The sequence below is a fragment of the Sarcophilus harrisii genome, chromosome 2 (assembly GCF_902635505.1).
Source record: "Sarcophilus harrisii chromosome 2, mSarHar1.11, whole genome shotgun sequence".
Lineage (NCBI taxonomy): Eukaryota > Metazoa > Chordata > Mammalia > Dasyuromorphia > Dasyuridae > Sarcophilus > Sarcophilus harrisii.
In genome coordinates this window covers 571,633,646-571,661,140 of record NC_045427.1, presented here as the reverse complement: position 1 = coordinate 571,661,140, position 27,495 = coordinate 571,633,646, and the positions used below count along the sequence as shown (strand labels likewise).

The 27,495-nt window shown below is 30.9% G+C and overlaps 1 protein-coding gene across 1 annotated transcript in view; it reads right to left on the bottom strand.

Moving 5' to 3' along the window:
• The window catches only part of ATRNL1 (attractin like 1), a 1,159,225-nt gene that overhangs the window by 1,069,242 nt on the left and 62,488 nt on the right, over window positions 1–27,495 (bottom strand). Inside the window, exons 5-7 of the mRNA XM_031949462.1 lie at window positions 23,528–23,736; window positions 11,662–11,836; window positions 8,371–8,458 (exon numbers count right to left, since the gene is read on the bottom strand). Of these exons, the coding sequence (XP_031805322.1) occupies window positions 8,371–8,458; window positions 11,662–11,836; window positions 23,528–23,736 (472 nt within the window). The remainder of the gene's footprint in view (window positions 1–8,370; window positions 8,459–11,661; window positions 11,837–23,527; window positions 23,737–27,495) is intronic.

Here is a 27,495-nt window from a genome sequence, read left to right as displayed (position 1 = left end):
AAGTTAGCAGAACCAGGAAAACATTGTACACAATACACAGTAGCATCATATGATGAAGAAATGTGAATCACTTAGATATTAGAAGCAATACAGTGATCCAAGACAATCCCAAAGGACCCATGATAAAGCATCTTCTCTGCCTCCAGAGAAAGAATTTATATTATCTGAATGCAAACTAAGGCATAATATTTTTTACTTTTTTTCTTTCTTGTGTTCAAATTCTCATGTACAAAATGACTAATATCAAAATGTTTTACATGTGTATATATATATATATATATATGTCTATATATATATACACATGTATATATATATATACACTATGTCAGATTGCTTACCACATCAAGGGAGGAAGGAAAGGCAAAGATAGAACTAAAAAAAGAATATTTAAAAGTCCATTCTGCTTACCACTATAAAAGTAATCTCTTTTCTCCATATATAAAAGTATTAGTAAAAACAAAATCTGAATTACTTAACTTGGGCTGTATCCCTACTCATCATGTGGAGGAGCATATTTCCTCCATCTGTAAGGTTTCTTCCACTTATCACAGTTCTTCACTAGTCCTAAGCAAAAGCACCCTGCATAACCATCTAAACTCTTTCAACTCTTTTCCAGTTCCCCAATTCCTGATGATTCTTACACATGGCTTCTAATACAGCTCCCAAGCATCAGTGAGCATAAAGGACAACTTCCCACTTCATCTAAAGCTTTTCTTCTATGCTAGTAAAATTCAAAACAGTCTCAACTTACTCTTCCTTTTCCTACAACACAGAGGTTTCCCCAGCAATAACATGTTTATTTGCTGAGAACTCTTCTAGTTTCTTCCTACTTTGTAAATACTAGCTTTGTGAATGCATTTTAAACCATGGTCCTGAAATTTGAGTTACATCCTCAGACACATTTTTCTTAACAAATATCTGTAAGTCCCCCTGCATTTAATGGGCAGCAGTGTAAAAACACCATCTATTCCTCCATGATTTTCATTTTCTTGATAAAGATCTCTAATCTTTCCTAGTGTTTTAGGTGTCTTCCTCCTGAAGCATTCCAAAATCTCTTAAGGAGTGGTAGAAAAGGTGAATAATAAGTGTGATCAAGGCTTTGCAAAGGGAAGCAGGGAAGGAATTCAAGGATTGAGGGCAGTGTCTTATTGAATTGACAACCTAAATGGTCAAGACTGTGAAGAGAGAAAAGTGAGATTAGAATGAGATAGAGGGATGGAAGAGCTGGAAAGAATTAAGGAACCAGATGAATAAAAAAGAGAAGACTAAGAGTATTAAGACAGTGAGAGAAACAGAAAGACAAATAATTGTGATCAAAGAGGACTATGATGTCAAATTTGTGATCATTCCTAAGCATGACTGAAGTAAAGTATAAATAAGGATCAGAGTTAAGGAAATTGGTGAATTAGAGAAACCAAGATATTTAAAAAGGCATTAGCATGAATAGGAGAGTCACCACGGATAATGCCAGAGTTTAGAGTAAGTATAGAGAAATACTGTGAAGCAGATGCCAGCAAAGAGACCATTTTTTTCCAATGGTGATAAAAGACTAATTTATTATAGATTCGGAACAAATGAAGTTACTTTGTTCATTATCTTTATTCTTTTTTACTGCAGGATTGATCTACTATAATCCTGGCCCTCTTATACCTGCATTCTAAAATATGTGCTTTTTTGTTTTTTTCTATTTTTTTTCTAATACTGAAATGTCCTATACCATGCATGTCCAGAATAATTTGAACTCAAATTAGGTCTTATGAGTAACATAGATGAATTAATGCTCCCCAATTCTGATAATATGTTTGGCTAACAGAAATGTTATTCAAGATAAAACTGCATAATACTTTTACTGTAACTAAAAGCATGAATCCATATTATACACTTTTATATAAATGCATAAAAAGTCAATAGCATCTCAATGGTAGCTCTTATGCTTTTCTAAAATAAAAAATGCAGCACTTCAATTTGAACTATAGATTGCTACTCAAAGAAGCAGGCACTGTAAGTTATTTTCATTCTTCAAAGTCAATTATATAGCTTCAATTTACTTTGCATCACCAAATCAGGGTACTCTGGCTTCATAGTCTCACTTTGGTTTGAGTTATTTAAAAATCTCAATTCTAAGTTAGAAATGCAGTATTCGTTTTCTTAAAAGTTGTGTGTTTTGATTTCTTTAGTATGATACATTACAGTTAAGATACAGATCAAAAGTGCCCCCTTTAGAGTCTTATGAATCTATCAAAATATTTGCTTAAGTTTTCTAGAATTTGAAATACTTGAAAATTTTAAAGTTTCCAAAATAATATTGATGTGGGCATCTCCAACATTGTTCCAGGTTATAGTTTATCTCTCCTCATCGCATGTGACTCTTGTATTTGTCTTGCCACAAATTCTCCATGACGTGCAACCTCAGTGTGTTGGGAATCTTACTGTAGGTCTCTTAACATTCCATGAATACCAGTACAAAACTTGTATGGGTTATCTGTAATACCCTACACTAAATAAACTGCTTACCCATCTTGTTTCTCTGAATTCTTCATATTCATTTTTTCTTACAAAACCAAAAAATTATTTCTTTATTACAACTCTTTTCTTTAGTAATTCCTGAATTAATGAACATCAAATTTGTTTCCAGTTGTTCATTACAATTATTTTAGAAGGATGCAGGGGTTATATAAATGGGAACTTTTTCTTGATCCCTGATGTCTTTGGGGAATTTGTCCAGTTGTTGGATTACTGTTCAAAGAATTCTGATTCATGAGTTTTATACTATAGCTTTGAATTATCTTCCAGAAGAGACAGATCACTTCATATAATGATAGTTAGAATTTATACAGTGCCATAAAGTTTACAAGGTTTGTGTTCCTCACAACTCTGGGAAGTAGATGCTATTATTATCCCCAAGATGAAGAAACTGAGGCAAACAGTTCGATGATTTACATAGGATTATATACCTAATAAACATATGAGACCAGATTTTAATTCTCCACTAATAGTGCTTTACTGTTCAGCAAACCAAATAACAATCAAGAAATTCAATGAGAACTTAGAATAAATTATTTTCTTTCCCCAGAACTGTACAAAAATTCAGAATCTCATAAGCAACAGGAAAAGGGATAGCCAGAAATCTGTATAATCACAGATATCCCAGCAGCTTTTCTGTAGGAACAAAAGGGGGGAAGAGGAAAATATAGCCTACAAGGCTCTATGCCAAATAACAGAACCCCAGGCTGGTCAGAAAACCCCAGGGTAGGAATGTTGGAAGCTCCATGGAGCAGCAATGGCCAGTTCAACATGACAGAATCCAGACTAAGCAGCCCATGGATTCAGGTCCCTGGCAATTTGTCCAGAGATGAAAAAGAAAACTCTGAAGATTTAGTGCCCTGAACTTCAAAAGTCCAGAATGAGGATTTTAATGATATGGAATTAACTCTAGAGCTGGATTCAGCACAAGGCCCTATATAAACCATGGTGAGTCAATACAGAACTAATCACTTAATTCAAAAGTGCAAGAGAGGTTGGAATTTGGTCCTGACACAAAGACCAATTCTGCAACAAAGTTTAAAAATATAAGTAAATCAAAGAAATCCTCTGACCAGAATTTAAAAATCAATGTGGTTCTGGAGATCTACAAAAAAGAAGATAACTAACAACTGTAAGCAGAGGGGGGAATATGTTTTGTTGTATTTTTTTAATAAAAGCTACATGAATAGAAGCATGAAGCAAGAGATTTAGAAATTACATAAAAGCTCTTGAGAAAAGAATTAGAATAAAATTAGTAACTTATAAAATAAAATATTAGATTCTGGCCAAACAACAGAGCTCCTGAAAACTAAAATAAAGCAAAAAGCAATCAATGGTTCAATGACATAGTCAAAAAGATTACAACAAAACCAAGAAGAGGAGAGGGAAAAAAGGGAGGGAATGAAGAACAATATCAACAACAAAACAACTAGGGTGGCTGGGTTTTTTTATTTTTTTCAAAAATGAACTGAAAAATATATAAAGGAGAGGTCATTTAAGAATTGCTGGACTCCTTAAAAACCATAACAAATAAGTATAGACACAATTTTTAAAGAAGTTATAAATGACAATTCCCCAAAAGATAAAATTATCACCTGGAAAAAATCCCAGGATCATCATGAGCAAAATCCATAGCCCCTTGGAAAAAATGCTTCAGTTATGCAAAAGGAATTTGTTTAAGTACCAAAGAACCACAGTCAGGCTCAAACAAGCCATGGCAGGTTCTATTATAAATTGTAGGAGATATTGAAATAAAACATTTCAAAAGGCAAAAGATATAGGCTTACAACACCAAGAATAACTTATTCTGCAAAGCTAAATATATATAAGAAAAAAATGGACATTTAATAGAAAGAGGTCTTTTAAGCATTCTCAATGAAAAGTAGAAATTGTGAAAAATAAAATGGAAAAGTAAAGAAAAACTTAGAAAGATAGATTTATTTGATCAATTAGAAGGGATTATTTGAAGATGTAGTACAAATATTCTAATAGGGAGAGAAAACACCAGTGTTCCCTTAGAATCTTAATATCTTCAAAGGTTATGGAGGAAATCAAATAAGAAAAAAAAAGAGGACCTAGTTTCTTATTTGGAAGCAATTACAATTTCAGTACAATCATTTCAAGGTTGTTTCAATGTAAAATCATTATGACCACTATGTGATGCAGAAGTCCATAAAAGACAAATTTATCTGTAGTCTCTCATAGAATCACAGAATCTCAAAACTGTGAGGTACTTCAGAGATCACCCACCCGGTGTCACTAATTCTTGAATAGCAAACTCTTATATATCTTGAACAGTCATCCAGACTCTATATAACAAAGAAACTTCCAATGGTGGAGAACTCACTATGACATCATATATGTGTGTTTGTGTGTGTGTGTATGTATGTATATGTATGTGTATATATTTCCATTACTAGATTTCTCTAGGCATTTAATGGTCCTTTATATCAAATCCTAATCTATCTTTCTAAAATTTCTACCCATTATTTCTAATTTTGTCACTGAAACAAAGTAAAATAAATCTAATTCATTATCCATATAATATTCTTTTGGGTGTCTAAAAGGATCTATCATGTTCCCACTAAGTTTTTTCTAAACCAACTAAATATCACTAGTGTCTTCAGTTTTTGCATGAATTAGAATCAAGTCTTACCACCCCTCAAATATTGTCAATCTCCCTCCTAAAATGTGATACAACACCCAAAGTGAACAAAATACAAAATATATGATTTAACTGTAGGATTGGGACAATCTCTTATCTTATATAGGGCATTATGCTTTTATTAATGCAGTTTAAAATAACATTATATTTCTTGGCTATCTTGTCACATTATCAACTCTTATAGAACTTGTAGTCTACTAAAATTCTAGGGCATTATCTTCATCAACTGCTTTCTAGAAGTCCTCCAAGTAAATGATGAAATCAAAACTAGAGATGCAAAAATAAGAAAGAGATTAGGTATAACTGCATGACCAGAGATTTGTAGTTTTGATCAAGAATAGTTTAAAAGAAAATAAAGGGAATCGTTACAACATGCTGAGATAAAACTTCAAAAACTGTATATCATGATCTAAACAGTTAGAAAAATATCAATTGCTCATGGGTAAACCAAACTAATATAATAAAAATGACAAATCTGCCTAAATTGGTCTATTTGTTCAATGCCATAACAATCAAACTTCCAAAAAAAAAGTATTTTACAGAACTAGAAAAAATAATAACAAAATTCATCTTGATCTTTAAAAGATCAAGAATATTAAGGGAATTAATGAAAAAATACAAAGATGGTGACTTAGCAATACCAAACCTAAAAATATAAAGTAGCCATCATCAAAAGCATTTGGTACTGGCTAAGAAATAGAGTGATGGATCAGTGGAATAGATTAGATATACATGAAACAAATTAGGAGAGCAAGGGATAATTTACCTATCAGATCTCTGGAGAAAGGAAGAATTTATGTACAAAAAAGTACTAGAGAATATTATGAAATGTAAAATGGACAATTTGAATTACATTAAATCAAAAAGGTTTTGCACAAACAAAAATGACAGAAATAAGATTAAAAGGGAAGTACAAAACTGGGGAAAAAATCTTTAGTCAGCATTTCTGACAAAAAGTTTCCTTTTTAAAATATATAGAGAATTGACTCAAATTTATAAGAATTCAAGCCATTCTCTAATTGATAAATGGTTAAAGGATATGAACAATTTTAAGATAAAGAAATTCAAACCATTTATAGTCATATGAAAAGGTCCTCTAAATCATTATTGATTAGAAAAATGCAAATTAAAACAACTCTGAAATACCACCTCACCCCGTTCAGATTGGCTTGGATGACAGGAAAAGATAATGACAAAAGTTGGAGGGAATGTGGGGAAAATGGGACACTAATGCATTGTTGGTGAAATTGTGAAATGATCCAACCATTCTGGAGAGCAATTTGGAACTATGCCTAAAGGGCTATAAAACTCTGCATATTCTTTGATCCAGCAGTCCCACTATTGGGTCTGTATCCCAAGGAAATCATAAAGAAGGGAAAAGATCCATATGTGTAAAAAAGGTTGTAGCAGCTCTTTTTGTGGTGGCAAAGAACTGGAAAATTAGTATATGCCCATCAGTTGGGGAATAACTGAATAAGCTGTGGTATATGAAGGTAATAGAATATTATTATTCTATAAAAAAATAATGAGAAAGCTGACTTTAGAAAGGCCTGGAAAGATTTACATGAACTGAGGATGAGCAAAATAAGCAGAACCAGGAATACATTATACACAATAACTGCAAGAATGTGTGATGATCAACTATGAAAGACTTGGTTCTTCTCAGTGGTTCAGTAATTTAGTGCAATCCCAATAGACTTTGGGCAGAAAATGCCATCTCCATCCAGAAAATGCAGATTTTCTATGATTATTATGGATTCTCCATAGATTAACTAGGGAGATTGAATGTAAATCAACACATGTTATGTTCACTTCTGTTTTGTGTTTTTTCTCTCCCATGGTTTTTCCCTTCTGTTCTGATTTTTCTCTCCCAACACAATTCATAGGGCAATACATATTAAAAAATAATTAATTAATTAAAGAAAAAACTGGACACCATAGAGAACATCAGGATTGACTTTGAGAATAATCTATTAGTTTTCCCCTAACAAGGGGAGAAAGGTGAAAATAACAAATTTGACTTTGTGTACCATATCATGACATCTCAAGGAAATGTATGCTTCTGGAGGGCTAAAGTGTTTCATTTTGCCTTTTTTGTCTGTAAACTTTTAATTCCAGTATATACTAGGAACTTAATAAATTCTTGTTAGAGCTGGATTGGATTGGATTACTAGTATTCTGAGGAATCTGAGGAACCATGTTTTTTTAATTTTTTGTTATCCTTCTCATGGCTCCCAAGATAGTACTCTACATGAAGCAGATACTCAAAAAGAAAGTATCATTCACTAACTGGAACACTGGTGTTGTTCATTTAGTTCATTCAAGTCATGTTCCAATTATTCAATTCTAAAAATTATGTAAGGGAAAAAAACACAGGAGGGGCTGAAAATTCCTATTTACATCCAAAGAATAATATTATCTTCTCTAACTGGCTATGATTTAAAGAAATTTCTTGTGTCTAATATATGAATCAGAACTCTTTCATGTTTCATATAATTTTCTGCCATCATTATGTGAAATTATATTTCAAGCTTTTGGTAAAAAATGACATGCTAAACAAGAATAAAGGCAAAACGGGTCCCTGAACTCTACTTTGCAACTTTAATGGAAATTTAACTTTTGTTTGAGCTATTCAATTTAGCATCAAATGCTTCTTTAAAAAAAAAAAAAACTACATTTGGCACTAAATTCACTTCAATTGTATCTAGAGTTCAGGAATAAGGGGAATTAACTATGAAAAAAATATTTACTATGCTGTAGGAAAGAAAAAAATTCCACTATGGAATTTCACTTTATGAAAACCAAAGAAAGTAAATTAAAATATCTGGAACTATTCAGGAAGGATGAGAAACAGATGTCACAAACTTCTCACTTAACAGTTTTTTTCTCATAAAATTTTAAACTTGGAAAAGAAGTTATTATCTTTTTTAGAGTCTAGTTTTCTGAAATATAGGCATGTGCCTAAAGGTAAAAGTATCTGAATTTATATTATCTGCAAGGAATTTAAGTTGCAAAAATGACAGCTCTATATCATAGACAGAATGATTTAAAGGGACCAAACACCCAGTGAATGCTGAAATATTTATTACAATTGAAATACCTAAATTTCATGAAAAATTTATATACATACATACAATCATACATATATAAAAAGTAATTAAAAATCAAAGAGTAGTCCAAACCTGATATAAAGCAAGTGAATGTCCATATCTCTGAAGTGGTCCTCTTGATATTGGTGCCACATTCCATATGCTGCTTTCTAAATTGTAACTAAAGGATATTAAAAAAAAAAAAACAGCTCTTAACTAGTATATTTTTAATTTGACTTTTTAAAAAATGAATTGTTTTTATTTACTTGTATCCAAAATAAATTAAATTTAATAACAAAAGAATAACTCGAATTTCTATCCTTGAAATTTTTATAGGGAACAAAATGAAAATGAAATTGTCCTAAGCACATAACATTCATTTTCTTAATTTAAGGGACCTCGTTCTTTACTCATATTCTTGACTGTTAGCATATGATTTACCCTGAACTGAATTGCTGGCAGATCTTAAAACAACAGGGAAAATCTCTAGTTTATATCCAGGTACCACATTTCCTCTCCTTTAAATCAGGATGATACAGCAGAAAGAACCTAGATTTCAAGTCAGAGGACCCATTGCTCAATTTCCTGCTCTGCCATTTACCAACTATGTTACTTGGGCAAGTTATTTAACCTCTATCAGCCTCAGTTTCCGTAGCTATAAAATGAAAAGACTGGACTAGATGATCTTTAAGATCACTTTCAATTCTAACTATTTGTCAATGAAATGAGAAGTATCTTTTCCATAAGAAGTTGGGGGCTGACCCCAGAATAAAAATTTTATCTTGTCATTATTTTCAACTTAATCTTTATTTTGGGGCAATTCATCACATATACTTTAAATAAATTTATTTTATACTAACACATTTAACACAAACACCATTTTAAAAAAATGTTTCAACAGATCATTGATACAGTGTACAAAATGTTACAATCATTTTTCAACTTTTCATTGGCTCGTTTTGCCTTGGAATATTCCCATTCCATCCTGGTTCTGTCACTTTTATCCATATTGGCCAATCTTGAAAGTATAAATCAAGCTACAACTGACTCTAGTTATCACTTCTAGAAGCTAATAAAATGACTTATAGCTGAATGACATTCAGAGTAGTGAAAAGATATTTTCTGTCCATGAATTCGGCAATAAATTACTTCTAATGTAATTCCTATAATTTTCTAACTTTCTCAAATACTACCCACCTAGTGAACAATGTTCTAGAAAGGAAAAATTAATTCATTTGCTTAAATAAGTAATGTAAAAATTTAAGACAAAAATATTCAATATTGATTTTTAAATATAATTCAAATAATGAATCCCTGGCATTTTTTCCCCAAAAACTATGCTTATTTTCATTGGTTGTTCATTTTCTTTCATTATGTCTTACTTTCTGCTTCAAGGTTAATATATTCTTATACCTTCAGGTTTATTTTACAATATATTAATAACTTTTTTGAATTAATTCCACTAGTACTTTCAGTGTTTTCTTTTTATCTGACCCTTAGTATCATTTATTTAGAATTCTTACTGACCACATAAATATTCCTCACACTACTTCCCTTTATCTCCAAAGGAAAAGAATTCCATTTCCTTTCATTTGATATAACACATTTTTCAATCTATTCTTTCCTTCTCCATGGTGAAAGTTCTCACATCCCCTAAATACCCATTAATTTGACACATTATCTAACTGAATCTTCCCATCTCTAATACCTGATGTTAGAATCTTAGATTATTATCATTGGAAAGAGCCTTAGAATCTCTTTAATTTTACAAAGTAAAAACCTGAGAACCAGAAAGGATATAAGATTTGTCCAACATTATACATTGTGGCAGGGCCAAAAACCAGGTTTTCTGACTCTTTCTAGTAAACAAGTGGCTTTCCCCCTCAATATACCATGCCTAGTAGTACAAAGTCACTAACTTAAAATAATAGCAGCAGAAATAACAACAAACAATAACAATGAATTTGCCTATTAATATAAATTCCTGTATTGATCATTAATGAAGTAAAAGTAGAAAATTTCTTCTAAGAAAAAATTCCATTTTCTCTGGGAACAGTCATAGACAGATACTTATTTAAAAAAAAAACACTTTTTAAAGCGTACATTTAAATAATCAAAAAATTTAACCTGAAGATGCAAACTTTAGATGCAATTTTTAAAGTAATTTCATAGTGAAAACTGATCTCCATAAAAAAGGAAAAAGATCTACATGTGCAAAAATGTTTATAGCAGCTCTTTTTGTAGTGACAAAGAACTGGAAACTGAATGGATACCTATCTGTTATGGAACGAGTGAAGAAGTTATGGTATGTGAAAGTTATGGAATATTATTGTTCTATAAGAAATGATCAGCAGCATGATTACCAAAAGGCCTGGAGAGACTTACATGAACTGATGCTAAGTGAAGTGAGTAGAACAAAGAGAATACTGTACACAGCAACAACAAGATTATGCAATAGTCAATTCTGATGGACATGGCTCTTCAACAATGAGGTGATTCAGGCCAATTCTAATATTGTTGTGAGAGAGAGAACCATCTCCATTCAAAAAGGGGACTATGAGGACTGCATAGTATTTTCACCTTTTTGCGGTTGTTTGCTTGCTTTTTTTCTTTCTCACTTTCCCCTTTTTGATTTTATTTTTCTTGTGCAGCATGATAAATGTGGAAATATGTATAGAAGAATTACCCATGTATAACCTATATTGTTTAACCTATACTTGCTGTCTATGGGAAGAGGTGGGAAAAGGGAGGGAGAACAATTTGGAACACAAGAGTTTGCAAAGGTAAATGGTGAAAATTATATGTATTTTGAAAAAATTTCAAAATAAATTTTGAAAATATCTTGAATAAAAGCTATTATCAAAATAAAAATATATTAAAATTGAATAAAGGAAAAGTAAGATAAAAGAGAGATATTTCAAAGGAAAAATATGTTTTCATGACTGGTTATAGAGAACATATTAGTCAATTATGTTTCTGAGACTTTGAAAAAATATAATAGAAAGTGATCTCAAAATTCATAGTAACCAATAAAGTTATGACTTTTATCACTTAAAGCTAGAATTATTTAATTCAGAGGTTGGAAAAATATCCTAATATCTTGAGAGTTTCAGGGATTTTTTTGCCCCAAATTTCAGTCTCAAATTCAAACACTCATATAATTTGGTAACTCTGATATAAACATACCAAACAAATAGAGAATCATGAAATATACAATATTTATGTATATCCTTCTAATTAATCTATGTCCTCAAAAAGATACTAGTCAAAATAACTGATCACATTAGAAGTAATTTAATATGCAAAATAGGAAAGAAAATCATATTACATAATAGAAAACTATTTCTAAACAATTAAATGTAAAGTACGAGAAACACAACTTACTTTAAGACCATTTGAAAAGAACTGTAGTTAAAAGTATATCCACCAATCACCCACATAAATTTTCCATGTAAAACTGCCTTATGTGAAGCCCGACCAACAGAAGGACTGAATGGTTTTACATTTGGAAGAATCCAGTAGGACTCCGTGGAAGGTACATTCAAAGAACAATCAGGACCTATTTTTTAAAAAGATACCATGCAATAAAGTTTTAAATAATTGGAATAAAAAACATGTATTAAAACAGTTAAAATGATGATAACAATCTTCACACTGATAAAATTAACAATAGCCATTTGGATCATAATTTTTTTTTAAAAAACTGATAAGATTATTTCATAATGTATATTACATTTATGAAGCAAATTCCATCACAGAGTTTAGAAGAAATAATATGAATTATATACAAACTTCAATTACCTTAGTATATGTTACGTTACACATAAAGTAGGAAATTTTGAAGTCATTCTTAATTCTAAACTGGGGTGGAGAGAGGGGAAAAGAAAGGAGGAAGGGAACAGAAGCAAGAAATTTTGTATTGTTTTTCCCCATGAGGGAATGAGAAGTGGGAGGAGAGAATAGGCTTATTTCTTATTTACTAATGTTAAAAGAATGGAATAGTGGATAGAATGCCAAGGAAAAACTGGGTTCAAGCCTTACTCTTCATTTATATATGTGATTCTAGGAAAGCCATTTGACCTTTTAGACAGCTAAGATCATACTTGCAATGAAATTGTAAATCTATATTTTTAAAAAGAGGTACTTCATAGGAAACTTACCTTTTAATTTAAAAAAAAAAAAAAGGTAGTGGGGCAGAGAAAACTCAATCTCCATCCAAATAAATTTGCTATTCCCCAATCATCAAGGATATTTTTGAGGGATTTCAGATTTCAATAGAAGACATCCAATAACACAAATGTATGTATATGCCTTTATTCAGCATATTTTAATTCAAATTAAGCTTTTGATTTAATTTGAGATACAGAAGAATTAGGAGGAAAGCATAGAAGGTAAGAAAAAAATAATAACCTGCTCAACTTGGACCCAAGGTACAAGCAGACTCTCTTCATTCCTCCCTATATAAATAATGCTAGCAATCCATGAGGCAGCAGGGTCAAGTATGAGAGCATTTATGGCTTATGTATGCCTGAATGGTTTCTCACTTCTGATTTTATAAGGAAGGCGGTAGCTAATTAGAAAAGTTGTATGACTTGAGAGTTCTGAATGTTAAAGATTTTAGTCTTAAGTTTCAGAAAACTTGGGAAGAGGGGCATGATTCAGGCAAAGTAAAATTAAGTCTCTAGAAACTGTGGAAAAGTAAGGATAGAGAAGTTTGCTGGACTGCCACACTTACCTATCTACAAATGAGTCAATCAGCCTTCTCCAGAGTTAAAAAGCATTAAGGATCTTCCTTAACAAAATTTAAAACTAGAGTCTTTCTAAAATGATATATTACCTATGATTCAAGTATTATTCTACCTACATGTAAGATAAACATGATAAAACCATGAAACAAAAATTTTAAGATTTTGATTTTAATGAATTAGAAAAGCAAGTTTAAACATGAAGTTATAACTGAGACAGAAATTTCTTTATTCTGTTAGTCCAAAATTAGAGTTGATTATCTATTTCTTACTAGGGAACTTTATTACTATCTTTTTTAAGGAAAGGAAAATACTATCTCTTGCTTTTCTTATACACTTTGAAGATTTTATATGAATATGTAAGGGTTAAGGTTAAGAAATGGACATGAGATTTCATGGATATAGGGAACTCTCTAGTAATACAAGTTAGCATCTAATTCTAAAATGCAAATAATTAACCCTATAATATCTGTATATCAAATAGTTACATTTTGACTAATAGATCCAAATGAAGATTTGTATTATTTATAAAGATTTGTTTAAAAAAAAAAAAAAACAGGCTTTCCTAAACTAGATAAACCTTAAAAATGCTTCTTTAATGTTAGTTCTAAAATGGCATTTTGATGGCCAATACTGCCACCCTATGGCAAATGCTGAATTCTATCCCCCAGGAGATTAAAAGTAGTATTTTGAAAAGTTTTAAAAATCCAAGCAACTACAGCTTGAGTAAACTAATTTTTAAAATATTTAAATGACAATTCCCCCCCCCAATATTTAGGTCTAATACTTTACATAAAAGGATAATAATGTTACTTGAGCTATAAAGACTTCATTTTCCTAAAGGTGTTTCCTAAAAAAACTCTATATTTCCTTTAATTTAAAAAAGTCATTATTTTCTAACTTTCTTACCAAAGTTTTAATATCTATTTAAGCAATAAGAAAATCACAAACTAGATGTAAAACTAAATTGACATTCTATATGTCTTACATTTTTTCTTCTCCCTTCCCCTTTTTTTGTAGGAGGTACCAATGTATCATCAGTATAGGCAATTTCAGAGTAGGAACCTCCCTGTAAAATTCAATACCAAACTGACAACCTTTCTGCAATTTATAACCTTAGAAAGTTGATTGGCATCCTGAGAGACTAACACAAACAGAATTGGTATAGGAGTACTTGAACACAGGTCTTACTAACTTCAACTCTAGCAGATTCTGTCTTGCATCTTAGAATACTAATAAAATGGCACTTAAGGCCACAGTTATAGTGAGAATCTACAAAAGGTTAGGATTAAAATCTGAACTAAAATTGTATGTAACATTGTGTTACATACAACATAACAACGTGTGTGTGTGTGTGTGTGTGTGTGTGTGTGTGTGAAAAGAAACAGAATCAAAGGAAGTACAATCCATCTTACCATCTGGCTGTTAAACATCTTGAACTATATGTCCTATAGGTATCTCAAAAAGAAAATGCTAAAGAGCATTCTGCCCATTCAACTTTCCCTTTTCTTATGAATTTCATTAGTAAAAGTCAAGGGTATCACCAAATTCCTAGTCACCCAGAATTGCAACCTTAATGTCATATTCAACCCCTCACATATTCAACTGTCAGATCTTGCATTTCTTTCACTTTTTTCTATGTGTTTCCTTTTTTACACACTAATCACAGTTATCATACTAGTGCCTTTATGTCTGGTACTACTACAATAATCTCCTAATTAATTATTACCCTTTCTCTTCCAAAAGCCTCTTCCATCCCAAATCCCACTCAAAACTCTGTTCAGCTATTGAAGTGATTTTTACCTACTAAATAAGTCCTGTGATTCCTTGCTATTTCCTGCTATTCCTTGCTAGTCATTTTTCAGTTACATCTGACCATAACTCTTTTTATTTTCTTGGCAAAAATACTGGCATAGTTTGCCATTGCTTTCTCCTGATCATTTTACAGATGAGGAAACTGAATCAATCAAAGTTAAATGATTTGTCCAGGGTCACATAGCTAGCAATTGTCTTAGGACAGATTTGAATTTAAGAAGATGAATCTTCCAGATTTTAGGCCTGGCATTCTATCTACTACTGAATTTAAAATAAAGTTACGTGCATTTAAAGCTCCTCACAAAGTGAGCCTTCTTATTCTTTAGGTCTTCTTATATTTAACTCCTCTCTAAATACTCCACGATACAGTTATACTGGCCAATGTGCTCATCATACACCATCTCCTATCACTGTGCCTATGTATTGGCTACATCCTATGTAGATTATACTTTTTCTCACTTCTGCCTCTTCCTTTCCTTGAATTGCAACAAGACTCACTTTCTGCAGGAAGTCTTTCCAGATCCCCAGCTGTTAGTATTTTGCTTTCTATTTTCTCAGCATATAGTTTGTATGTACCCAGCTATTTATATATTGTCTTCCCTATTGGAATTACTGAAGGGCAGAGACAGTTTTTATTTTTCCATGAATCCTCACTATTTATCACAGTGCTAAGAAAGCTCTTAGCATCTGTTTGTTAACTAACACATTTAAAGCAATGTTCAGCAAATCTTAAAATATATAAATATCAGGTCTTTTATCATAACTAACAAGAAAATATCAGCCTGTATATTACAAAACTATGTTTTTCTCATCCAGCAAAATCTTAATGCTTAGAAAATTCATCAATTGTAAATATCATGAAGAGAATAACTGTTATGACTTTATAAAGAACCAAATATAACCAATAACTTTCTGTACCTACCAGGTGAGAAAAATATAAATGTAAATGATTTTAAGTATAGCACTTATTTCTTATTCTGTCTTGACTAATACAGTTACTATTATTCAAACAAGTTTTAGTTGGCTCACCAGATGAATGCATTTTAGTTGCTTTCAAGGGTCAATGTAGTAATATATTAACTGAAATTTATGTAAGGCTTAAGGTTCACAAAACACTTTAAATAGGTAACTCAATTTAAACATCACAAGTAACATTGTGAGATAAGTTCTACAGTTACAGTTACTCTATTTTTTAATAGATGAAAAATTGAGGCTCCAAAATTTTAAGTGATTTGCTTATGATCACACAATTAATAAATAAATGATATTAAAAATCAGGTTATTCTGACTCCAAGTTTAACATTCTATTCCCTACACTGCATTGCCCCTACAAGCACAAGTTTCATCTTAGATTAATTATTGCTTAACATTTTCACTACTGACCAAGAAAATAGACTAGAGAGCATGCCTATTAAATCTATAAAGCTTGAAGGGATATGAATGTTAAGACCTTAGAGAACATAATTAAAATTTAAAATGATGACAGTAAAACAGATTTTTAAAAAGCCAAATGAAGTAAAATTCTTACTTTTTAATAGAACAGACCACAGAAGAATTTCCCACTAGAAATTATCTTGTGTTTTGTATTTAATTTTCCTGTGTATAGATCTTTCCATTCTTCATTTCTCTCTCCTAATATAGTACAAGTTCTCTGAGGGCAAGAACTATTTCATTTTTGTCTTTTTATCTATGACTAGCATTTATCAGTTGCTTCCTATATGCCTGTTGAATGAATGTGTTGTTTATAGGCCAGAAAAATTAATTTAGGGATCATATGGAATAATCATATTAGAAAGAAAAACAAATTTAGAGATCATATTAGATAACTTACACTAAACTATAGCCTAATTTAACTCTAATTTAAGCATGTTATTAATGACATATCTAAGTATATATGAGACTGTAAAAACTATGGAATGTTATTCTCTTAGAGGAACCTAGCCAAAACTTTGCTAGATAATTAAATTTCATAAAAACTTTCAAATAAAAGATACAAAGTATGTTGGCCATTTATTCTTCAGTTCCATAAAGTAAGAGGACTATTTTTTAAATTATTTTTTTTAACATAAAGCATTAAGGAAAAACATCTAGATAGGTTTTTTTGTTCCTAAACCCTTAGAAAACTATAGAATTACCTTTTTTCGACACTATAAAAATAGAATGGTTTCTTATCTCTATAGGGAAATCTAAATGCTCTCCTCTCTAAAAGAAGATAATTGTCCTAAATCAGGAGGTTCTTAACCTTTTTTGGAATCTTAGACCTTTTTTTTAGCAGTCTGTTGAAGCCTATGAATCCAGTCTCCAAATACTGTTTTTAAATGTGAAAAAAAAATTCCTAAGATTATTATGTGTCAGGAACTGTACTAAACACTTACAAATATTAACTCATTTGATCCTCAGAACTCTTTGAGGTAGGTGCAGGTATTATCCCTATTTTACAATTGAGGAAACTGAGGTCAGCAGAAATTAAATGATTTGCTCAAGGCCACACAGCTAGAAATATGTATTGTTGGGGGAAGCTAGGTTCTGCAGTGGATAGAGCACCAGTGCTGAAGTCAGGAGGACTTGAGTTCAAATCTGGTCTCAGACACTTAACAACACTTCCTATCTGTGTGACCCTAGGCAAGTCACTTAGCCCCAATTGCCTCAGCAAAAAAGAAAAAAGAAAAAGAAAGAAAAGGAAAGGAAAAAAAGAAAGAAATATGTATTGTCATATTTGAATTCAATTCTTTCTGACTTTAGGCCCAGCAAGCTATGCACTGCATCACCTAACTGTATATTCTTTATCAATTAACATTTGATAGACAGGAAATTTATTTCCAAAGAAGTCAAAAAACAAAACATGATTAATATTAACTCTTTAAAAAATAACTAAAGATAAACTCATTTTAATCAGTATTGTTATCGTATCTAAATGTATTTTAATCGTGCCCAAAAGTAAGACTAAAAGGTAATATGACATAGAAGAAAAGCCACAGAAATGTCCTGACAAGTAATTTACCATTCTGGGTCTCATTTTTCTCATTAGCAGAATGAGGAGTTTAAGCAAGATAACTTGCTATAAGTTCCCTGCTAACTCTAAATCTATAATACTGTCAACTTATTATGGATGAAACAAAATTTAATAAAAATTGTTAATCTAACATCTTATGCATAAGTCACTATTTAACCATATGTTTGAGGTTTTCACTATGTAATTTAAGTACTGTATGTGTTCATGAATAATGAATCAATGAATAAATAGGCATATGCATAGTTTTTACATATGTATAGAAATACAACATTAAAAGTCCAAATAAACAACTTTTTTGATGTTTTATCAACTAATTTTTTAACTCTAATCCTTAGTGAACTCGGACAAAGTGACACACTCTAAGAAGCTGTTTTCTTATCTGTAAAATAAAGATAATAATTTCTTTCACTCCCTACTTCCTGAATTTTTGACAAGGTTTTGTCAAGTACCAAACTACGAAAATATGTAGCATGTTTGTTTTTAATGAAACCTATTCCATGTGAGAATCAGAACAATGTGGATAAATTCTATGAATGATGCATCCTTGCTAGACTGGATTTTTGCTCTAGAAGGAAAAAGAGGAATATAGAGACAAAAATAGCTAGATAGAATGATTGAAGAATTGATAAGTATATTTTCAGATATCAATGTGATTCATTAATGATTAAGATAGAATGACTGAAGAATTGATTGGTATATTTTCAGATATCAATGGGATTCAACTAAATTGTGTATTGATCCTTACTGGACTTGAATGTCAGAAGATTTGAATACAAATCCCACCTCTCCCACTAAAGAGTGGGTGTGTGAACATCTAAGATCAAGCCACTGGATCTGCTAGACGAGTCTTAGCTTAGGATCCTTTAGGAGCCCTGTTAAAATATCCATATAACCTCCCTCAGGCAATCTACAATCAATCTATAGTTCTGGATGGAACTAATTCCCAGCAGTTTGCTGAAGAGCATGAATCCCTTCTCCAAATATTGTTTTTAAAAACAAAAAAACAAAAACAAAAACAAAAAATAAACCCATATAATGATTAAGGATGAAATAGTTATTAAAATATTTTTAAAACAACTTTACAGACCCCAGCTTAGAAACTCCTGGTCTATATCATGACTATATTAGATCAACTAATATATAATATTGAACTTTCAGTTCATTTTCTACTCCTATTCCTCAATATGGACAATTCTTGTGAGAATGTATGAGAATACTATTCTCTCTGACAGGAGATATGTGCTATTAGGCAGTGAAAAGTACTGATCTCCTCAAACAGAGCACTTTATAAATTACAAAGTGCTTCACCCACATTATCTTACAACAAAGTTGTAAGTATGTCCTGCACTAATATTAATCATATTTTGCTTTTGATTTCTTTGGTATTAAATTCCCTGTCTATCATAACAATTACAGCTACATGGTACAATAGATTGCTGAGCTTAGAGTAAGGAAGATCTGAATTCAACATGTTGTTCATACTCAAGTGAAAACAAACACATTTTTCTTTGAATTTTGGGGGGAGTATAAAGGAGGGTTCTGCCAGTAATTTATGTACTATCAATAAATGTTTTAGTTTAGATTTCGGTTGGCCAAGACTCCTTGAGATATGGAACCAAATGAACTCAACAGGCAATATGGTTTCAATGTAATGCCTATCCACTGGCAAATATATGACTGAAGTATTCAAAAGGTGATGGTGAAGGAAAAAAATAATAATGAGCCAGTTAATAATGAGAGGTGAGTGAAGAAGGGAGGGAAGGAGGGAGAGGGTAAGGGAGGAGAAGAAGAGGAAGAGGGAGAAGGAAAGGAATAGGGATGAAGGCAGAAGGAGGAAGAGAGTGGGAAGGGAGAGAGAAGAAAGAAAAGGGAGGGGAGAAGGGAAAAGGAACAGAAGGAAGGTAGAGGGAGAAGGAGAAGGAGGAAGGGAGAGGAAGGAAGGGATAAGGAGAGGTAGGAAAAGAGAGAGGAGGGAGGGAGGGAGAAGGAAAGGGAGGAAGAGAGGAGAGAAGAAGGAGAAGAAGAGAGGGAAGGGGAGGGAGGAAGAGAGAGAAAGGCGGAGGGAGGGAGGGAAGGAGGGAAAAAAAACTAGAGAAATTATGAAAATTGGCATCTAAAATCTGTCATCAAATTATCAGTGTGTTTCCATGATTTGAATTATATTAATATGGTAATATATCACTTTTAAAAGTTCTTTTTAGTTGTCATGTTTCTATTATAACTATGTGTTATTTTAATACTTCAAGATCTATATAGCAGATCACCAACTATTCAACAATTTAAGGGGTCTTCAATAGCTGACATGGTCAAATATGTCATTAGATTCCAAACAGATTGTTATTAGACTTCTTTGAATATACTAGACTAGACTTCATACTTAACATATAAAGACCATGCCAGAACCATATTCTAATCTAGCTTGAAAAATTCTGACAGAACTACTGGCTCTGCCAAGCATAGATTTCAATACCATCAAGATCAAATCTCTGTGCCCCAGTCAAATATTGCAATTGGATTTTAATGGTTATGTAGATGCAACAAATATTAAAGAGTAACAAAGCTATAAACTAAGTCAAGAGAGATAGGTGACAATTTATTTTGCTACTGGATCCTGAAAAGTCTAGTTCTCAAGGAGTGCCTCAAGTGAAAAAGTCCTTTACAATAAGTCTCTCCCATTTGTACTAGTGAGAACAATTTGAGCCTAGATTTCCCTACCTCCTGATTCTTCCATCCTTCAAAGTTTAGAAACCTTTATCCCTAAGCTGACCCAGCTACTTAATTTCTATATCTGCTCCTGATTCCTTTCCCTATCTTTTCATTAATAACTTTAATTTTTACCCTATCTACTTTGACCCTGCATCTTTCCAAGGCTCAAGGACCTACTAAAAAATAACACTAAGATTAGGATGAGGCACAAAGAAAGAAAGAGCCACCCTGCTCCATTTCTTAATAGATTTATTCTTCCATCCATCCCATGCCTTTACAGAAAATGATTTAAAAACAAGATCACCAATAAAATGTTTTTAAATGCTAAAATTTATTGATAAAATGCTACTAAAAAGTTGGTTTTGTCTCTTTGGGAATATCAATATTTTATTATCAATATTTTAGCTAATATTTTCAATTAATTGCTACAACCCAGAAAGCAGAAGAAATTACTATTTATAAATGAACGTATGTTGAATACATACTTCATTTAAATAAGTACTCCTATAAGTTGAAAGTAACAACTAACATTCACATATAACAGCAATCTTGATAATCTATTAAATAAAACAAAATTCTACCTAAAACATTTAAATAAAAGAATAAATTAAAATGAAATTCACAATATGTTCACAATGTCACAAACCATGATAATTAAGCAGGTAAGAAACCTTATTTCTTATCAAATATGTGCCAAAAATATCAAAGAAAATATCATAGTTACATATTATTAAAATCATATTATTACTTCTAAAACAACAGCAAAATCATCTTTCCCATGTCTACTTTCCAGCAAATATATAATAGCACCTATATGAATTTAATTATTTTAGGCACCACAAAGAAGAATGAAAACACAACAATGTAAAGTGACCAGTAAATAATGGCAGCATCTTAAAATCAGAATTCTATTACATAACAAAGAAAACCAAAATATATCAATGAACAAGAAAATGAACAAGAAAAAATGAAGGCAAAACCAAAAATGAAACATAACAGTTCATAGACAATGTTATAAAATATCTTCCTCTTTTCAAAATCAGTGAGATGACCAAATAGTTGTTCATGTTTCATGTTTGAAAAACATGAAACTCAAATGTATAAAAGTAGATATTGTGTGTTTGTAAACATATATGTATATATGAAACATTTAAAATATGCGCATTTCACTTTTTCAGTTTCTTTAAAGAATCTTTCTGATGTAGGAAATGATTTACATCAAAATAAAGTATTACACTTTCAAAACAAAACCCAAATTAAAGGTAAATGTCACTGAAGACTATTTTTGTTTTAAGAAAATCTGTTAATATAGCAATTTACCCAAATATAAATCTTAAAGATAGATTTGTATTTTTTAAGAAAAAAGTGAAAAAAGTTTTTTTTTATTTTAAATATTCATATCCATTTAAAGACAATGAGAAAATTCCTTCTACTCTTCTTAGCTTCACCAATCTTTTCTTTAAAAAGTTTAACAGACATGAGTTTGAAATGGATGAGATTTCATTAATTTATTTTTTTAAAAAGACAAATCATAAATCCTCCTAACTTTATCAATCCTAATGTCAAAACAGTGAACTCATTAGTATAAGAGAAAATGAATTAGAATAAATATACCATAAAAAAAGAATAATAAAGAATTCTAGGCAAGTACTTGGAATAATTCTAACAGGATTCACAAGTATTTTTGTATTATCTTATTTAAAAATTCCCTTATTGATCATATTGTTCTTGAACAAAGATTCTCCCCATTAAGGAAATTTATTATGTTATATTATTCCTGGAAATATTTTAAGCTGTATAAAGTTCTAAAGGTAGATAATTCATATTATTCACTTTTTAATATCTGATCTCACTATTCTGGAAAATAATTTGAAATGTGAAAAAAGTAATTATTTACAGTCTTTGAGCTATTTTTGGAATACATATATATGAAAATGAGATCAAAGACAAAAGAAAAAAATCCCATATGTACCTAAATATTCATGATTCATATTATACCAAGTATTCATAATTTATTACAAGAAATAAAACCTGAAAACAAAATTGGCATTCATTGACTAGGTAATTGATAAACAAAACGTAAAATGTAATAGAATAAGAAACAAGAAACATGATAAATTCAGGGGCAAATGGGAAGACAGATGAAGAAAACAACAAGAACAATATGTGTAATGATAACTATATAAACAAAAATACTTAAATTAAATGCAATGAAGGATACTCCAGGGATCCAAGGCTCCAGGACACAAATAATAGAATACCTCTCTTTAGACAAGGAGTAGACCACATGAGCAGATTATTGAACATATTTTTAGATAGTCTTACATCAGATTGTTTTCCTTAACTTGTTTTTCTTTATTACAAGGAAAAATTTGAAGGTGATGGGATAATGGAAAGTGATTGTGGTATATAAAAGAAAAGGAACCAATAAGATGAATTAAATAAAAACGTTGAGATAAAGTTATATATAATATCTAAAACTAGTAATCTCTAATGCTAGCTATTTATAGAATAATTATTTAGAAATTCTTCAGCTTTGTAATTAAATTGCTTTTCCAATATTCCACAAGAGGTCACCCTTGCTTAAGAAATATCCAAATACAAATGCTTAAGAAATATATTGGCCATTAAACTAGACATTCATTTTTGGAAACTCATTCTTTAAGCAATTTACTTCTAGTCAAATTAGCATAATAACATTTTCATAGTTAAATTACCATTGAATGTTTCAAAAACTTGTCAAAGAATTGTGGAAATATATTTTTTTTCTCATTTTTATGAAGACATTAAAAAAAAATTAAGAAATAGTTTGACAAATTAAATATTGTGAAAAATCATGACAAATAAATGAAAATCAGAAATTCAAACTAGATTATTAAATTTTAAAGGAAAAAACAAATATGGGATATTCTCTTAGTCTAACAGAAACATTAATTGCTACTTTAAAAACAATTACATCATTACATCTTACCTTGCCAGCTATCATTGCAGACACATAATTTTTCTCCTGTTAGATCACAATACCCATGATCTGGACTGCCACAATTAGCTTTACAGTAAGGGATATCACATGCTTCACCTTTCCAATATTTGTCACACTCACAATATACCCGGCTTGGAATAGAAACACTGGTTGTGCATTTCCCATGCCCAGAGCAATTGTTAGGACAGGAATTAATTCTGAAAAATAAATAAATAAATGACAGCAAACACTCAAAAATCATATTTTTAAAGCAGTGATTACGATTTTTCTTGAAAATTATTTTGTGGAATGTTTGAAAACTCCCCAATTGCTAAGTATGTAATGAGTCATCGGCCTAGACTACTGCTTTAATCGTTCAATTGTTACATAAGAAATATTATAAATGTTATTTTATAATTATTTTCATAATTTCAAGGTAGCTCATATGTCTCCTTTACAAGTTTCACCAGCTGCTAGTATCTTCCTCTCTAAGGCCATATTTTATGTATTCTTTGTGTATCTTTATATATATTTAAGTACATGCCTACTTATTAGAATGAAACTTCCTTTGAGTCAGTAATTTTTTTCACTCTTTCTAAATCTAGATCTCAGCACAGTTTCTGGCACTTAAGAAGCACCTAACAAATATATGGCAATCACAAAAAAATTATACATCTAATTTACTTCTCAGATTGTAAAGAATAAGGACTACACATTCTAATTTTTCTAATTTCCTTAATCTTATTTTTCCCTTTCCCTCTTTGCCTCCCTATATCTCCCCCTTTTTCTTCCTCTTCTCCCTCTGCCTTTTTTCCAACACACACACACACACACACACACACACACAGACTGCCTAGAAGAGTATATCGTAGATAACTAACAAATGTTTCTGGCATATTTAATGAAATAATTTCAATAAATTCAACATAATTCAATTAATATTTAAATATCTAGTACGTGTAATCCACGATGCTAAATAAAGGTGAAACAAGCACAAACAAATAAATAGAATGATGCCTGCTATCAAAGAGTTTTTTTAATTCCATCACTCCACTAGTGAAATAAAACACCTCTACAGATAAGTAAGCACAAAGACTCCATAAATAAAATGGCACCTAAGCTGATTCCTGAAAAAAAAAAAGGTCTAAATTCTAAGAGATGGAAATATGAAAATATAATGTTCTAGGCATAGAGGACAGCTTGTTTGAAGACCCAGAGACTTGAGTATGTATCAGATGTTTCTGAAATAAGACTGAAAAGGAAGACATAATCTAAGATATAATATAAGTTTTAAGGGGATTTTTGTATCTTGTTCTAAGAAGTACAGATCATTGAAAGTTTGGGGGTACCGGGGTCAAACAGACCTCTATCTTAGGAAGATTTCACTCCTACATATCTAAATACATGCAGTAAGTCACATTAAATAAGAATTTTCATATTTACATTATTTATTATGGTTAAGGTTTAAAAAAATGGTCAAAATCTAGTGGTCAAGGTTCAGAATGAAAGGAAGAAAGTCCCTTGAGAGAGTGTGCCTAGCTAATTTTATGTTCAGAATTTATGACTTTAAAACATAAAATCTTTAGGAAATATGGGAAGACAGTATAGAGAAGAGGACAGGATTCTCTATCTTACAAGATGATGAATGACCAAATATGTGTACAAAAGATATTAAGGAAGAAATAGCCTCAAATGCCCAGAGAAACACAGGATCAGCAGTATCTAAAATGAACTGAGTCTAAACTAGGAAGGGATTAAAGTCAATATGCAAGTACAATAGGATGGTCACCAAGACAAAGGTTATATTCTAGTAATTCATATTTGAGTCTGTATAGATTGCAACTAAAAAAGAAAAATTTAAAAATCCCAAGAAATCCAAGAGGAATGTGACAGAGATATCTGGGAAGGATTAAGGAAGAATAAATTGTGACTATGTATATACAATGCTCTGTATTTAAATGATAGAAGAGTTAACTAGACACAAAACTAGATCAACCCCCTCCCACCCACCTTTTAGCTAGAATTATGTTGGTTTAATAAAGTATTTAGATATGATTTCTCATCACCTTTCAACTAATGCACTAACAACTGACATAGGGAACTAACAAATAGCATCAATCTTGGAAGAACTATAAATAGAAACAATCCCTTTGGAGTACAATATGGCACTATTATCTATATCCAATTTTATTTAATACTTTAAAAGGAAATTTTTTTATTAACTATTACTCTAAATATCATTTCATACATATTATGCAGATACATAAAAAGGAATAATATATGTATCTTCATTGTAGAACAAAAGCAAATTTGTATCTAATAAAGATAATTGCATAACAAAAAATACATAAACAAAATAAAACAGATTGCAAGGAGAAAAGCATGAATTTTAATAAATATATCTATTAAAAGTATGGTTTCCAAAATTATTAACTGATGAAAAAATATTTTAAATAACTCGTTTCCTTTCAGCTAGGTGCCATAGTATATAGAGCACTGAGCCTGAAATCAAGAAGATCTGAGGTCAAATCTGACATTAAGATAGCAACACTTTACAAGGATTGCAGTAAGGATCAAGCAAGATTTATTTACAAAAACATTTGTAAATAAAATTTTGTAAAGTACAGTGTTTGTCTTTTAGTAGGTATTATACAAATCTTTGTTTCTTTCCCTTATCCCTTCTCTTCCCTTCATTCCCTCATGGATTAATGGCCAAATGACTTGAAGAAAACTTATGGGAAAAGAAGCAACAAATTATAAAGAATTATTCAAAAAATATTTAAAACTCTCTAATAATCAAAGAAATACAAATTTAAACAAATCTGAGATGCCCAAGAAATACAAATTTAAATAAAACTGATACATTAAGTATCACAAAAGTAGTTAAAAGTGTTCAAATTCAATACTGGCAGGGCTACAAGGAAAATAACCTAAATTATGTTTAGAATTATAACCAGATGGATACAATCTCTTTGGAATAAAATATGGTAATATGCTTTACCATAAGAATTACAAAACTAGACACTCCCTTTGACCTAATCATAAGGATTATATTCTGAGAGCACAATTAAAAATGAAAACTATACTTACCAGTACAAAATTATTTATGGCCTTTCTATGTGCATCATCAAAAAGGTGACAATAACCTTTATGTCCATATGTTCAATGGAATGAATAAACAAATTATGATATAACAATGTAAAAGACTATTATTGCTATGTTAAAAATGACAATATGTGGAATATAAACATGGAAAAACAAATAATATAAATCAAAGAAAGAGCAACTAGAAGAACACATATATTAACAACTAAATAAGTAAAATATTTTAGATGTATTATGAACATAATAGTATAGAAATTGGAAGGGGGCATAATAAAATGTTTCCTTAATGTCAGTCAAGAAACATTTAATGAATGCCTACTCTGTTAGATAACACTCTTCTATTTGCAAAAACTTCTGATTATATGGTTCCACAGATTATATCAGATTTTCCCTTTAATTTAATCTTTGCTGAGACTGCTATGAGGTTTCCAACATTTAAAAAATATTAGAAATAAAATTATTAAAATGAACTTTTATTATTAACATTTTACATTACATAATTGATCTGTTCTTGCTCAGATGATAAAATTTGTTAAGCAAAAGGGCAGAATGAGGTCTATTAATACAATCAGACCATCAGGGTATAATAATGCTTCCCATTTCTGTATTAAATCATGATTAGAAACAATAGCTGACCTGATGAAGTTTATTATTATTCCTGGTTCAGTGGTACTTTAATTATGTATTCTTGGACCCTAGGGATAGGGCCTAAAGCAAATGAAGAGGTTCCTTTCTAATCATCGCTGTAATGCTTGATGACATTTTCCTGCCACAACTTGAGTTGCCCAAGGCAGACACAGAAGCAGCAGTCCTTTTCCACAGTGAGTTTTTGGCACTCACAATCTAGTATTCTCTGTATAGCCATACCCAGG